Below are 16,965 nucleotides of genomic sequence, written 5' to 3'. Positions count from 1 at the left end.
TCTTCTCCATTTTTAGGAACTATAATACGCAAAATGCAGACATTCTAAACGTGGTTGATTAGTCTGTTATGTGATTTCTGCATCCTCTCTTGAAAATTTGCGAACATATCAAATTTCTCCACATTATTCACATTATTAGTCACGTGATAAGCTCCGCAAGCATGTCATTGGTACACTTGATCCAACTCGGGCACCTTTTCAGCCTGAGATTCATCGGTTGCTAATTCAAAGTAATTCTTTTGATGATACAAACAGTACTTTACACTAAATCTATTTAAATTATAGGTAAGAAGAATTTGAGCTTGAGGCAAAGGAAGCACCTGCGTCATGTCAGTTATTCTCCCTTGGAACCGTATTACAATTCTACTAGTTGTATTTAGAAACAATCGAACTTTGAAAACAAAGTAACATGGAGAAATGAAACCACATCTTCTCACAGGCAAATAAGAAGATGACAACCCACATTTTCATCTTTCTGTAAAGCAAAGCTACTTTTGCCTTGTTCAAAGTAAGGCAAATGTTCTTCCTATGAAATGAAATAACACATATATTCAAACAATTAACCAATTCATTTTTGTATCCCTTTTCCTAGCTACTTGCCTCATCTCTCATGGCAACAAATTTTTTATGAGTAATGCTACACTTACCACCTATTTGTAGCATCGTTTGTACCATCTATCTAATAGAGGAGTGTCCGTCAACAGATGTGGGCCCTATCTCTATCAGAGAGATGATACAAATGATGATACAAATATGTAGTAAGTATAATATTTTTTATTTTTTACATGCAAATAACCGAAGCGAAATATTTGCCTCAAACTTTGTATTACATTCCTTTCTAATATACTCTTCAATAGTTCTTCGACGGAATGAGAAACTTATTAAAAAGGAACAGGAAGGGAACACTTGGCCAAAAGGAACATATAGCTAAACCCCTCAAGGAGAGCAACCTACAAAACTAACTAGTCTTGCGACCGAAAACAAACAAACTAGTCAATAGTTAGGAAGCATATTTGAGTTTCGAAGATAATTGAAGGGACCATGCTAATCGAAAAAAATTATACCGATATTTTTACGAGTTTAGCTCTGCTTGATCAAAACTTTAACTCAAGAGAAAACAATGGTAACTTGGTAACCATGCAAAATTAAGGAAAAGAGAAGACAGAAAATAATATTACGAAGTTGCGTTGCGTCAATGAGCAACATAGGCAATGATACTTAGCAGATCGCCAATGTGACTCAGAATTAATCTAGGTGATTTGAATAATTATTGATTCAATTATCTTAAACAATAACCAATCGTAAAACTCAAATCAAGTCACCTGCGGCCTACATAGCTGTTTCATGGATTGACAGCAGCAGTAGATAGTTTGAAAATGCTTCAAATAACACACTGGCAGTAGCTATCTTGCTTCTGCATGGCTCAAAACTTGATCTTGGCTGTTAAGCAGATGCGGCTTGAAAATCTAACGGTAACAATCCAAGTTGTCAAGTAAATAATCACAATAGTAGGGAAAATAAAAGAAAGGACTTGGGGTGCACCGACAGTTAAAAACCGACCACATATAAGGAGTTTCGCTGCAGATACTTCTCTTAACTCTCTTCATCTACAAGAATGATTGATTCATTTCCAATCCCAAGGTCCGTCAAAGTTGCCATTTCATCATCAAGCAACATTGGCAAAGGAGAACCCTGACAATTTAGGTAAAAGATAATTACTGCAGGAGCGAGAAAGTGATTTATACTGGCAATAGATTTCTACTTTTTTGGAGCAATCGTTGTAGCAAGCAATTTTTTAGCTTGAATTACAAGGCAGTGGAGGTAACAACTGTGCATGCATAGTACTTATTCCATGGACCAATTGAAGATGTTAGCGAGTTAGAATTATTTTATACTGAGGGTAATTTAGAGCTTCTCTCTTTTGGTTCTAAATATTTTTCGAGTTTTGGAGTGTTTAAATTTGTTAGCAATAAATTTGTCTCTTTCTCAAACAGAGAAGACAGAAGAATGTTCGAGTGTGTGACAATTTTTCCATCAAAAGCAAGTGGTAGTCAACAATGACAAAAATATTGCGTAATAGGGAGAGCGAACCTCTTCTTTGAGAAACAGTTTTAGCTTGATAGACTTCAGCTTGAAAAAACTTTCACAAAGAACTTTTAGCTTTCCAACCTAAGAAAAAATGTGCAGTTTCAAGGATTATACATCCAACACGACAGGTAATTCTAGAGAGAGTGTGTATGGGGGACTATAACCGTTGTGGTGGAAGTTTCTTCACCAATGATGGTTTCTCACCAATAGATGCTCCCACACAATTGAGAGTAATAGCTGCATAATTTTGTAAATTCGTTTGAATGTCATGATTATTAGTCCACGAAAGAAGCTAATAAAATGTATTAAAGTTCCTACACAGAAGTCCTGAAGACATTTCCTGAGGGCCTGCTGTTCCAACCAATAGCTTTTCATCCTCAATTCCATGAAAAACCTTAAGCTCCGCAAACCTGTAACAAAGCATAGGTTTACGACAACAGAAGGACTGAATTACTGATTCAAATATCAAGGGATAACATTCTTCGTAGAGATATATAAATATAATGGCATTAATGTCCCAAGCCCAAGGCACTCGAATGCACATATTCAAGGGGGCAGATGAATATCTAAAGGGAGTTTAGGACAGGTAAATTGATATGTTTGCCTCAGCTCTTACCCGATCCCTCAGCAATTGTGTTTCAACATGCAAAAATGTGGTCATATGCCTAAGCTATTAAAGTACACCCGGCCAATTAAGTAGTTTGGATAATTCAATGGAGATTTTTTTTTTTTTTTTTTTTGGGTCGAAGAAACATTCCATTAATGTAAGGGAAATTACAATTTGTGAAGGATGGGCCTAGGTCCAAACAAAACACAAAGCCTTACATAAAACAAAGCAGGACATAAAAGATAAAACAGACAAACAAAGTAGAGCACCAATCCAAAACACAAAGGGAGGCCCATACATCATTAGGCCCGTAGGTAGCAATAGCAGAAAAGCAACAAAAACCCTAATCTTCAGCATTCAAAAGACTGCCGCTGCCGCCGCTGCTTCCACTGCGAAAAATCTGTGGTCCCAAAAGAAAAAGAGAACCCCGACCCATAAACTAGATTTGAGAGTATTGTGCAAAATCTGTCCACAAAGAAATAAAGCCTCCACATCCACACTTGCAAGGAAGGTCACAAAACGTAACAGGAGGAGAGGGAGGGCAAAGGGGGTGTGTAAAACACCCTTGTTCCAAAGTGAATCGTTCCACACTTCGCCCAAATTTTCTGGCAAGCCAGTTGGGTCTTATGTCAAAATAGAGCCCAAAACACCAAGATTTGAATCGTGATTATGGGTTGGAAAATAAGATTGGGAGCAAGAGGAAGGAAGAAAAAATGGGTGCAAAGGTGAGGGGACAAGGGGGAGGCAGTGAACAGCTTCTGGGTGAGAAGTAGGGAGAGATCTAAGTTGCAATGACCGTCGAAAAGGCATGCCAAGGACCCACAAACCGGCGGAGCCGATTTAGAGCGGTGGGAGTCAAAAGAGGGTGGGGGAAAGGAAGAAAGAAGAAAAGGACAGCAAGAAAGACAGTTGTGGAAGGTGTAGGAGGGTGGGGAAGAGGCTAGGAGGAGGAGAGGAGAGGGTGCCGCCAGCCCAAGGGCCAGCGGCGCCAATGAAGCTAGGGTTTGGTGCTCTTTCAGAAAGAGAGTTTTTGGATAATTCAATGGAGTTTGAACTCACAATTTCAAAAGACAACCGAAACCAATCAGTTACGGTAATCTGAAACACTGAACTCACAATGCAAGCAACAATGCTCTTGCACAAGAAGTAATATGAGTCCACATAAACTGATATAAAGAGAACAAGATACCTAGGATGAAGCCACTGGATATCTTTGGCATTTCCTTGCATTTTTGACATAACTAATCAAACATACCTGCACTGTCATATCCCGGCCCGGGGGGGATCACTTCCCGGGCCCGCTCCACCACCGTAGCATGATATTGTCCGCTTTGGGCCCCAACCACGCTCTCACGGTTTTGTTTTTGGGAACTCACACGAGAACTTCCCGATGGGTCACCCATCCTGGGAATGCTCTCGCGCACTACTCGCTTAACTTCGGAGTTCCCATGGAACCCGAAGCCAGTGAGCTCCCAAAAGGCCTCGTGCTAGGTAGGGATGGGAATATACATATAAGGGTCACTCCCCTGGGCGATGTGGGATGTCACAATCCACCCCCCTTAGGGGCCCGACGTCCTCGTCGGCACATCACGACCAGGGTTAGGCTCTGATACCAAACTGTCACATCCCGGCCCGGGGGGGACCACTTCCCGGGCTCGCTCCACCACCGTAGCACGATATTGTCCGCTTTGGGCCCCAACCACGCCCTCATGGTTTTGTTTTTGGAAACTCACACGAGAACTTCTCGATGGGTCACCCATCCTGGGAATGCTCTCGCGCGCTACTCGCTTAACTTCGGAGTTCCCATGGAACCCGAAGTCAGTGAGCTCCCAAAAGGCCTCGTGCTAGGTAGGGATGAGAATATACATATAAGGATCACTCCCTTGGGCGATGTGGGATGTCACATGCACTCCAATATAATTACAGTTTAAAGAAAAGCAATTCACATATGAATCAATTGCCTGCACATAACTACTTGGGTCCGTTGATAACTAAATCATCTATTCCACAGTAGCCATCAAGACATCATAATTTTGTGAACCAGTGTATGCATAGTAAAAACGAAACTATATTAAGTTACCGACTGATTTAGTCAACTTTAAAAGAACAAAAAGTAATGCATGCGTTTATGACGAAGGTAAATATTCAGTTCGAGGCTCTCAGAAAGCTATGAATCACTGAATACAACAAATATAATTGATATGCAGAGAGCCTGAACAGGTCCTGACGAATAAAGAAGCAATCTCCTATTATGAATATGCAGGACTACAGAAACCTAAAGGTTCTTCATGAAAGTGTGCATTACTGGTACTACAAAAGCTTACGGTGACATGAGAAGAATGAGACATACCGAATCTCCGACTCTTTTTTTCACGAGAACTTACCTCAAAGATATGTTAGACACTCAGTATCAGATTATTATATACGCAAAGAAGAAAATCTGGAGCACATGGTACTTCTAGGTTTGCCTCACTCCCATTCAACATTTCAACCTTAGCTAAACGGGTGACCAAATCAAATCTTGGGAAACCACCTTGCCCAGGGTCGGCCACTGGATTATCAGAGAGCCTGATATCCTTTGAAAACAGAGAAAGGAGCAAACCAGATAATATAATGAGATAGGAAATTACCCGAAACATAGATTTGTGCGAATTATCTTATGTCAAAGATCAAGAGGAGAAGCAGATTGATTTTACTAACAAAAACTCCAAGAGAAGAAAATCCAATAATTGATAAGAACTGAAAAGTTACCCGTGTTGAAAGACGTGTGCATCTAGGGGTCGTACCTCTCCCGAGTCTCCACTTTGTTAAGTGTAAGGTTGCGAGTTCAACTCCTAAAAGGATAGGTAGTTGAACCCAACAAAAAGGAATATGTTAAGTTGTTCCTATTATACTTAACAACAAAAAATACAACTTTTCTCTTTTGGTATCAAACTTCAAATATTAGGCTCAAGTGTCGTGTGAGGAGCAAGCAAGAGAAGAAACAATCCTAATATGGCACAGTGCAGATAGCTCTTTCCTTTTTTCCCTCGGTCGGGTGTAGACTGACCTTGATTATAAACTATAAACTAACACCAATCAAAATAACCCAATATCTGTACAAGGAAATCGGGAGACTTTGGAGGATATAGAATGGTAATGTAGCTAGAGGAAATGGAACAGATAGTATATGTATGTATGCATGCATAATCTACCATCTGCACACTTTTAATTCAATATGGTGAGCACAGGCAGGACCAGGTTCAATTTATATTGCAGAAAAAAGTGCAGCATGCATCTCATTGAAAATCACCGGCCTAATAACATGAATGATGATTGTTGTCATACAAAATCTTATCCCCAGTTGTGGGAATGAGTTTAGCGGGTCAACAGAAGATCCTCAATGTTGTTGCCTCCTGGAGCATATAATGAATAAGCAATAAATCACTACACAAGTAGCAAGTGAAGGTTGCGTGAGGGCTTATAGAAAAGTTGTGATAAGTTGCCAAGAAGAAGGCAATGCAAATTTTGAAATGGCTTATGGTTTTTCTGGGGTGATTCATAACCATTTAGTAGTTCATGCATCATGCCATCATCAGGATAAAAGACTCCGTTCAAATTGTTATTGCTTAAATGAAGCTGCTCCGAGCTGGATGAATAAACCACTATGTTAAATTTGTAAAGAAAATACAGCAACATCAGAACCGAGGAGCATTTTTCCCTTGTAGCTCTTTTTCTACTCAAAGCATTTACCAACCAACTTGCTAGCATCCTATGATGTCTTTATTTTTGGCAGAGGTCAATAACCTGAACTAGAAATTTTATACCTCCTGCCAACGGGTGTGAGACAGAGGTTTCCTGAATCCTGACAACCTCTACACTACGACCGGACCACTGTTTTTAAGAGTAAGAATTGTACCCGCTCAACCATCAGAAGATGACTTCTACCATCATGCTACGGAGTAAGTAATAGCCCGGCTAACCACAAAGTAGCTCATGCACAAACTTACACTATAAGGGCAGCCCCAAGATAAATCTCTCTTTCCATCAAAAAGCCAAGACATCCCAAAACCTACTTTAAGTTCTATACTAATTACTGTTGAGGAAGAAAAAATAAATTCTTGCTAACCTTTTTAGGTGAGAAAGTTTCAAGATTTCATTCCAATCAGCTATACAGTTGTCTTCCTGATTCAGAAGTTGCAAATAATCAAATCCCTGAACTGCAAAAGATGATGCAGTCTGGCAAAGAAAGAAGACAAAAGCATAGTTAATTATACTGTCAAAATGCACTAAGTTGTTTGAAATATATATGTGCAATTAAGAAGAAAACCTCGCGTAAAAGAAAAAAAAATTGAAACCCCTAAATTTTTTCGTTAAGAGAATGAGATAATGATTTGAGATGAGCCTACCATTGCATATTTTTCTTTCCTATTTACAGATTTAACTACTCGTTCATAAAGATTTTGGATTTTGTAAAGCCTAACTGAGCTTGTAATGTATTCCAACATTCTGTCATTTTTTTTTCGTTTCAACTTTTACATTCTGAAAATAGCAGTGTCAGATCATACCCTATTCTCAGGTAGCTGGTACTCTATTCCATTCTAAGTAACACACATACAAGCATGCATTCATACACAAATACGTAATTATATGTTAATAGGTGAATATATACAAAAAAAAAAAAAAAAAAAAAAAAAAAAATCACCTACAAGGCGCTGCCTGATGTTGCAATGTCATTCATCGTCCCATTGATCACCTGTGAAATCAGCAGACAGATGACATTGTGCAGGTCAAAACTCCTCTATACTTATACACATATATAGCATAATTATAACACCGGTAGAAGTTATGACAACGATATCAAACACATGTAACCTAACTTATTTGTCACGTTAGCTCAAGTTACTAAATGGACATAAAACAAGCACCAAGAGTTCAGACGGCACACCTTTATTGTGCTTATTTTATTCCCCATAAGATGTTCTTCAATGTCTGGCAAAGAATGTTTGAGTATTTCAACATGTGACATTGAACAGACGATGTGCATCTATTTGATATAGAAAAGCAAATAGTAAAAATAATCATTAGCGAACTAAATCCAAGACAACGCTGCGATTGATCTGTAGCTTGCACATGCATAAACTCGCCACGGTCGTTGCGTATAACCACACCAGCACCTCGAAGCACCCCATGTTCGAATGTAAGCATAAGGCTATGAGTATTTAGGCAGGCCATTATAATTCATTTGGATGCTTAAAAATCAGTTTATGGTTTTATTGAAGCAATTGGTTGAATTATTTGTGTTACTTAATTTGTTTAAGTAATGAGAAGGATCCTATTAATTATATCGCTTATTCTAATTAGTCATTCATTGTATTGGAATGATTTTTAGTTAATATAGTTGTTATTAACTTATACTTAACTTGGTTGTGTTAAGTATGGCCTAGATAAGTGGGAGCAAATTGGTTTGGTTTTGCTATATTGGTTCGCATAATTACAAAGTGCAAATTAAGTTTGTTGTGACTTTTGAGTTAATTCTGCGAGGTAACAGAAAAGATTCTTTAAGTTCAATACTTTAAAATGCATAGGTAAGTTGTAGGTGAGGTTAAGCTTTTGTTATCCAAAAGATTTGGTGATATGATAAAGCTGTTGATTGATATAGTTGTGCTATTCATACAATTATGAATAATTTTATGTTGACAGCTTATTGTCAAGAATGTTTGGTATTTTTTATATCAATTTTGGTCTATATGAGTGGGAGTAGACGTCTTGGTTTACTCTTGAGCTTAGATACATTGCTATGAACATGAACTGGACATTGTGATTTGTAAGTTAAATCTGTATGTTGTGTTGCAAAGGCAATTATAAATTCAGTGGTTTGGTTTATGTGAGCTAGTTGTGTCTATGTACTAGTGTGTTGAAGAATGACTTATGTGATCACCTTTAAATTGAATTTGAGATGATTATTCACTGTTATGAATTATACTCAAGTGGGAGAATGTTAAAGTATGAGTGTGATTCATACGGTTTGGTAATAATCCTTGTTGTCTCAGATTACTATAAAGAAGTCTTAATATGTTTATGAGAGTTAATTCGACTATGGTTTGGATTGAAACTCTGTGTTGATAAGCTTAAGAATAGAACTCGTACAAGGATTTGGTCTTGTATTCTTATAGGGTAATCCAAATTTTGTAGTATAAAAACCACAAGCCCCTGCTCTCACAAATATATGCTCTTATTGTTCCAATTACCTATATTTTATGAAAAAATTAGTATTAGGTTCCTAATTTTTAATGTTCATTGATTAAAACCTTATCAATTTAATGAATTACATGTAAGTTACATAACTTTTATACTAAAAATTAGTAACCGATTTAGAGTTTTAATACTTACACCCTTATTAAACTCCTAATTAATTTTCAATTCAAACATGTCCAAAAAATAAAAAATAAAATTAGAATAAGTTTGTACCCATTAAATATTTATAATAAAAATTTAAATTTTTTAATCTTATATGTACACATTCTTAAATATACCAATTTGTTATATGAAAAATGTACCCTTTTTTTAATATAAAATGTAACCATTTTTTATATAAAATTCATTCAATATTTTCTCTAATCTATTTTTTAAACTTATAAGGGTACATTCTATTTCGTTGAATTGAGAATGTATCTATGTCTAGTTAACAGAAGAAATTTAATAATGTTATTAAGTCTAATATCTTTTTTTTTTTTTTAGTCTTTGAATAACGTACCCATGTTTTGGTACAATAATTTTTTGGTTAGTTTTTATGAATGTATCCGTATATATACACACACAAAAAATATATTGGAGAGTATAATTCATCTTTAATATTTTTAATCCCATAGTTTGTAAGACAGGGTTGAAACTGTAAAAACCGGAGAAAACAATCAGTCACCGGCGCATCGAACGGAGAGTTGGGTCTTGCCCGGTTTTCATTTCGTCCCACACCGACACCTCACCGATCGAATCGATCTTTGCAGCCATGGATTCTTCAAACCTCACCTCGCTTCCGGAGGACACACTCGAAGACGACCAACAACAACAACCGCCACCACAACCCCGACCTCTCTCTGCCTTTGCCGCTCGTCCCGATCGCCCTCCCACTCAGTGAGTTTCAAATTTCAACTTGTGGGTGTCGAGAGCTTCACAGTTCAATGCTTTTTCACATGCTGTTGTTGTTGCAGGACTAGTTCAGAAAAGTACTCAGCTTTGGATTGGAAGGAGTATTTCGACACAGAAGATGATATCAGCATTCCAGATTCGCCTGATGTGAGGCTGTCTGTGTACAATTTTGGATTTTCTGATTCCGCTACGTGTTTATGATCTTCCAATGTGGTTACCCTTTTGTTGTTTCAGGTTTTTCATGTATACACGGCAGGAACGGAGGGACCAGTTGTTTTCTGTCTGCACGGAGGTGGTTACTCAGGGTATGTTTGAATGATTATTTGATTTTTCAGGTTTCAGTTGTTCAGGTTGAGCTGAAACATCTGTTATAATAAACTCAGGGAAGTTTGAAAGCAATCACATTTTGTTGTAATAAACTCTTTTTTGTGGTTTACTTAATTTGAATAAGCCCATAGTTTCATGAATATTGAATGCTAACATTTTTCCACGCATCTGTTTAAGTTTGATCGGCACATTGTATTTATTTTTATGCTTGGATACTTTGAAAATCTGTTATGCTATGGTAGATTACATGATTTATTTGCGCAGGCTCTCATTTGCCTTGTCAGCAAGTAAAATTAAGGAGAAAGCTCGGGTGGTTGCCATGGACTTGAGAGGACATGGAAAATCAACTACCGAAAATGATACCGATCTTTCTATTGAGGTAAATGCGGTCAAAATTGGATTGTTAAACGTAAATTATGATTTGCTCTTCTAAGCTGTGATTCCTCTGTAAGTATCCAGTCAACTAAATGGTAGTTCTCTTATGTGCAGACTATGTGCAATGATGTTGTAGCTGTTGTGAAAGCAATGTATGGAGATTCCCCTCCTGCAATTGTGCTTGTTGGCCACAGGTTGTAGTTTTTTAATGATTTAGTTTCCATTGAAATTTTCGTAGTACATTACCTTTAGGTCCGGCGTGTGTCTTGAGAGAAGTGAATTTAACACTTACTAAATGTATAAAAAAAGATCTCAGTAATCAATTTGTGGGTTTTCTCTGTTTACATTACCACATTTATGGAGAACTCCTGATGTTTTGGGCTTGAAAGCACGAAACATATAAGCTCCATTCATCATCATTAATCTGTAGCTCATTATCATAATACTGCTATCGGTTGCAGGAATAGACAATTGCATATTATTGGTGAATCTTTTGTAGAAGAGCATATCAATGATAATCCCAATTGCATTTTCTTAAGCTTTATTTACTAATTTTTTTTAACTTCCATGAATCTCTAAGGATACCCGGTGTTCCTAATTTTCACATTAATCATTGTTGACTTATGTCACTGTCATACAGTATGGGAGGGTCAGTTGCTGTGCACATCGCTGCAAGGAAAGCATTGTCTAGTTTGGCTGGGCTGGTTGTTGTTGATGTTGTAGAGGTTTGGTTACTGACAAATTAGTATCTCAGATCTGTTTGAGACTAGTTGCCTTTAGTGGCATACATGCAGTCAAATTACACTGGCATTTGTGAACATTTCAGGGTACAGCTTTGGCTTCATTGGTTCATATGCAGAAAATCCTATCAGGCAGGATGCAGCATTTTTCAAGCATTGAAAAAGCGGTACCTACAATGTCTTCAAACCCTAATAATTCCTGACTTTTGTTTACGTTCTTGTGTGCATGAGTGGCATGAAGCACAATTTTGTTCAAAACTTGCACTGCAATTAGGGCATCACACTAGAAGATGAACAAATTAACACAAAGATTCTTAATGCCAGGATGCACATATGTAAATGTGATCAAGGCATTATGGCTTTTAAAGGAATATATCAAAGGGCACCCTTGAACTTAGGGGTCAATACCAATTTCTTCTTGGCCTCCGGTTTGATTAATGTAGAGCCTAAACATTAAATCTTCCTGCCAATCAAATCCATTCAATTACATTTTTGCAATTATTTTTCTGACTTTCCAGGAAAAAAAATGTTAGATTAATGAATTAAAAACAAAAAGACTTAAACTTTTAAGAACTCAAAACTAACATGAGCTCCACATCCACTGTTGCGCATTAGTCCTACGGTGCAGATTATTATTCCAATAACTTGTTCTAAAACTGGTTTCTGCAAACACATCCTCTACCATAAATGTAGTCCATTCCAGTCCCATTGAATATGATTGGACGTAATCATGTTCTTGTGGTGATCACCTTTGTCAACTTTTACAGCATCTTTCATTTGATTTCATCTCGTGGCAATGCTGATGGTCAGTGCCAGCAGTTCCTAGGCTATGTAGGGCATTGGAAGATACCAGTTTTATTGTTTTATTTGCTGATTACCATTTTTTCCATGGAAAACCACGAGCGTGTTACCTGCATAATGATCTATTAACAGATTTGGTTGAGGAAAAGGGCATTTTGAAATTTTACTTATTCTAGGGGAAACAGTGGTCAAATTAAATGTAAAGGCTAGCATCCTCTTAGCACCAAAGAGAAAAAGGTTAAACATGGACACTGGAATTGGCCCCAAACTTCAAGGAGGATATTGAAGTTTCCCCTTCTGTTTTATTGTGGACTTTACTGTTAAAATTACATTTTTTTGCTCGTTTGGTATGCCTGGCTATGATGTGAAGTAAAGCTATTTAAAATCCATGGACGATCATAAGCATTTATTATACTTTTTCATGTTCAAGGGAAGTAAAGTAATATGGAATAAAATTGTTGGGCAAACAAGGAAAATGGAATTTGTCAGAACCAAATGGCTTCCTTAATATACATGTTGTTATGAAAATGGTAATGGACGGGGATGAGTTGTTGTGCTGAAACTGAAAATTTATTCCTTTGTAGATTGAATGGAGTGTGAGGGGAGGTTCTTTAAGAAACATTGAGTCTGCTCGGGTGTCAATACCTTCCACATTAAAGTATGATGATTCAAAGAAATGGTAAGTATTTTAGTAACTGCTCTTTTACAATTCCTGTAAGCAAATTATGATAATTTATCCACTCCCATGATCCATTGTTGTATTCCTTTAGTCAAGTCTCTGTTAATCTTAGTCCTGTACATAACAGGCACAGTTTTGGTATTGTTCTGCAGTTACATTTATAGAGCACGACTTGAAGAAACAGAACAATATTGGAAGAGCTGGTATGTTCAAACTACTTGTTAATCCATTTAAAATTTGGCAAATGGTCAGGGTCCATGTCACTACATGTTGTGCGTATTTCAGTTGAAACCAGACTTGCCGGCATCTATGTAACATTTATGAGTTGGAACATTTCATTCTGCATACTTGTTTACAGTTTTCTTGTTTGGTTGCTGCATCAAGAATGTAGCATGGCTTGCTTGTTGTTACAACCTGTTCATATGACTGATTCAGGGTGCTTCTGTAGGAAACACTTTCAGTAGAAGCATTTAGGAAATTTCTATAAAAAATCACCTGGTACTTCTCCTGAAATCACTGAAAGTGCACAACTTAGAAAGCATTTTAAAATTTCTATTAAAGGCTATCAAAAATACTTTTGGCTATCCGAAAGCTCTTTTAGAACTTCGAGAAGCCTTGCCGAACAGGCCCACATACCAATATTGTTCAGATTTACACTAGTTGGTTTGGATAGAGGAGTTAGAGATGTAAATGAAACTGCATCACTTTGAGCTATCCTTATGTCTCATAATATTTGATAGCCATGGTAGCGTAGTGATAAAACTCATTTAAGTATCATACATGGAGATGCTTTTACTCATTGTGTTTGGTTTGACTTTTGTGTCATAAATCATTTCCTGTTGAATATATTTACTCAAATACAGGTATGAAGGCCTTTCAGAAAAGTTTTTGTCATCTCCCGTTCCAAAGATCCTGCTGTTAGCTGGAACAGACCGACTAGACAGGTTCTTTCCATTTGACTTGCTAGAATAATCTGCTCATATAGTTTAAATGAAATCCTTTTCTTTGATAAAAAGTATCAGTATGATGCTGTCTAATCATATCGATTTTGTGATGACACAATCTTTAGAGATGTTCTATGTTATCACACTTTGACTGTTTGCAGATGGTATGCACATTAACACATTTATGGCATGCGTAGCGGTTTATGATTTGGGTCCCACTATAGGTTTAATTTTTGACACATGACAAACTAGGAAAGGAAATCTTCATTAACGGGAGGGCATCTACTTTTAACGTTTTGCATACACACAAACAGATATAAGCAATTTCCTCACATTGTCTTACCAAGAGGAATTGTGTAATTCATAAAGTGTATTTTTGGGTTGAAAAAGAGAAAGATTTGAGGTTTGTTGAAACTTGTATACAAGTGTGTTGGAAAATTTCATAAATTACTTAAACGATTGTAATTTCCCTTTTTTTTTCGTATTAAAATAAAAAAATGTGGAAAACCTTCAAGTCCATATTTGTGATATTGTCTTGTCAAATGCTCTTATTGGAGTGAAGTATCCACTTTATTTTGCATGTTATACGCGGTATTTAATTACACAATATTTTGATATTACTTGCTGCTATGTGACTATCCTTGTGTAAACATATCATACAAACACAATGTTATAGCACTGATCGGCTGGTTAGGTAGATAACCTTATATTTGTGAATTGCGTGTAAGTGATAGTTTTTGGCACTTCCATGCTAATGGAATATTTCTATTTCCTTGGTTATCTTTTGTGCGTGCGTGCTTGCTATGATTGAATTTATTTGGGTCAAGAACCATGACTGCTTTCAAGGAATGATGTAGGCTGGGTCTTTCTTTCTTTTGTTACAGAGCTCTGACAATTGGCCAAATGCAAGGGAAGTTCCAAATGGTTGTCATCAGACATACCGGGCATGCCATACAAGTATGTATTCTGTTTATCTTCCATGGATTTTTTTTGTCTTCTAAAGCTAACTAGAGCTTTGATGTCCCATATTTTTGCAGGAAGATGTTCCTGATGAATTTGCAATGCTAGTAACTAATTTTATATCCCGTAATCGCATAGGCCCTCGTGGAGTTGAGGTATGCACATCCTGATAGAAAGTATAATTTATAATTATAACATATGGAGATATGTTGTATTTGGTATTTTTGATTCGTGAAACTCTTCTGATTCCTTCAAAATTCAGAGTCCCACCCTTAAATACGTTCGTCCAGTTCAGGAGCCACATATGGACACATTTTAGCCCTTAGCTAACCACCATCTAATGGTTGTGAATACGTCTGACGTTCAGAAAATAAATTAATAAATAATTTTCTTTGTACGAGAGAATGCTCTACCTGTGAATCTCCCTCTTCCTGTCATTTCACTCAACTCTCCCCTTCCTCAAATCACCTACACTTACTCTTCTCTCTTGGACTCTTCCCTTCAAAACCATCCAAGAAACATAGGCTTCAGAATGAAAAACAATAGGATAGCTTGCTTAGGTCATACAAAGAAGGACAAAGTGCCGTTGGCTGCTCTTAGTTACATACTCAAGACTGACGTTTAAGCTGCTACAAACACTGCAATTAATGGCAATGCTTCTATCCGCAGACGTTTACTTAGGCTATATCCTTTTTCTTAGGACCAAGAAACTCTTATAAGCATAGGAAATGCTAATTGGTTACATCAAGGCTCATCTTTAAGTCCTTACCTTTTTGCATTGATAATGGATGAGTTAACGGGACATCTCCAAGATGATATTCCTTTGTGTATGCTTTTTGCAGACGATATAATGTTGATAGATGAAACTTAATGAGTAAATGCGAAACTTAACCTTTGGAGAGAAATGTTGGAATCTAAAGGTCTTCGCCTAAGTCGGTCAAAGATAGAGTATATGGAGTGCAAGTTTAGTGCGAACGGAGGCTCAAATAACTTAGAGGTGAGGATTGGAGATCAGGAAGTACCAAATAGTGACCACTTTCGCTACCTAGATTCTATCTTGCAAAGGAACAGAGAGTTGGATGGAGACCTCAACCATAGAATACAAATTGGATGGATGCATCGGGTGTGTTGTGCGACTGTCGTATGCCACTAAAGTTTAAGGGAAAATTTTATAGGACGGCAATAAGACCAGCAATGCATTACAACATGGAATGTTGGGTGGTGAAGCACCAACACGTACATAAAATGAGTAGCGAAGATGAGAATGCTTCGTTGGATATGTGGGTAAATGAGAAGGGATAAAATTAGGAATGAGGATATTTAAGGTAAAGGAGGAGTAGCCAAAATTGAAGGAAAGATGAGAGAAAATCGGTTACAATGGTTTGGACATGTAAAACAAAGGCCTACTAACGGTCCGATTAGAAGATGCGACTACGAGACAAAGGTTCAGGGCCGAAGGGGTAGAGGAAGATCTTTAAAGAGACTCTAAGAAAAGAATTGGAGTACTTGAATCTAACAGAAGACGTGACACAACACCAAGCGCAATGGCGTTTTAGGATTTATACAGTCGACCCCATTTAGTGGAAAAGACTTTGTTGTTGTTTTATTTGACGAAATTCGTATAATATGATGCATAAAAAATGGGAATTTGCAGGTTCATATCTATTTTAATAATGATCAACTGATGCGTAGGTCTCTTTTTGGTACTAAATCGTGCCATGTCCTTTGAGGTATAATTTATGGGTCTGTTTGCCGGCCTTTTAACATCATATGTTGTGTTGCAGATTCCAGGACTCCGTCGGCCATCCCAGCCCAAACCTTGAATCAAAAGTTCCGCGAATCAATAGTGGGTTTTGGGTTCTATTTGCATTTTTCTTTTGGGGAATGTTGTGGGAAGGCATCTCAATTGACAAAAATGATAATCGTCACTTGAGTTACAGATGTATAGCAGTTAAGGAAATGTTTGAAGTGTGGGTTTAGAATAAAGCAATTTTCGAGCAAAGACATTAGAAACCGGTAACATTCCTTCAGAAATAAAAGTGCTATTTCTAGCAAAGAAGCTAATCTGCATGCTATTTTACTTTTGTACATTCAATTGGTGAAAACGCAGAAATCGAGTTCTCAATTTTCTCACTTATAGTGCATGCTAGTTTGCTCTTGAACGGTGTGCTCAATTACCCTAAGGCATGTAGGTCAAAGTGCGCACAAGGAGGTCATGAGTGCGTTGAGCACGGAGCGAACGATTTCTTTTCCTTTTAGTGAAGAATGCTGTGTGCGTGAGTTGGTACTACGGTTTAGTAGTATTCATCTTTCCTC

The 16,965-nt window shown here is 37.3% G+C and overlaps 1 protein-coding gene and 1 pseudogene across 1 annotated transcript; one reads left to right on the top strand and one right to left on the bottom strand.

The window, feature by feature from the left end:
* Positions 1–1,593: 1,593 nt before the first annotated feature.
* LOC148694603 (tubulin-folding cofactor E-like) lies at positions 1,594–7,866 on the bottom strand (annotated as a pseudogene).
* Positions 7,867–9,529: 1,663 nt separating this feature from the next.
* Positions 9,530–16,708, top strand: LOC137717689 (esterase/lipase/thioesterase family protein). The gene is made up of 13 exons (XM_068457129.2): positions 9,530–9,808; positions 9,886–9,970; positions 10,058–10,128; positions 10,415–10,529; positions 10,640–10,719; positions 11,166–11,250; positions 11,352–11,432; positions 12,651–12,745; positions 12,898–12,948; positions 13,609–13,689; positions 14,574–14,646; positions 14,727–14,804; positions 16,434–16,708. Exons 1-13 carry the CDS (start codon positions 9,684–9,686, stop codon positions 16,470–16,472), a joined length of 1,059 nt encoding a protein of 352 aa, XP_068313230.2. The 5' UTR covers positions 9,530–9,683; the 3' UTR covers positions 16,473–16,708.
* The last annotated feature ends 257 nt before the right edge of the window (positions 16,709–16,965 follow it).

The sequence above is a fragment of the Pyrus communis genome, chromosome 8 (genome assembly GCF_041283825.1).
Source record: "Pyrus communis isolate YQ-2024b chromosome 8, ASM4128382v1, whole genome shotgun sequence".
Lineage (NCBI taxonomy): Eukaryota > Viridiplantae > Streptophyta > Magnoliopsida > Rosales > Rosaceae > Pyrus > Pyrus communis.
Note: the sequence above shows the minus strand (reverse complement) of the source record. Positions and strands in the feature narration are given on the sequence as shown.

Bases quoted from the DNA above. Each gene is read 5' to 3' on its own strand.
- LOC137717689 (XM_068457129.2), top strand. From the start codon at position 9,684: ATGGATTCTTCAAACCTCACCTCGCTTCCGGAGGACACACTCGAAGAC. The intron at 9,809-9,885 runs GTGAGTTTCAAA...TTGTTGTTGCAG, and splicing joins CCCGATCGCCCTCCCACTCA to GACTAGTTCAGAAAAGTACT. The intron at 10,530-10,639 runs GTAAATGCGGTC...TCTTATGTGCAG, and splicing joins ATACCGATCTTTCTATTGAG to ACTATGTGCAATGATGTTGT.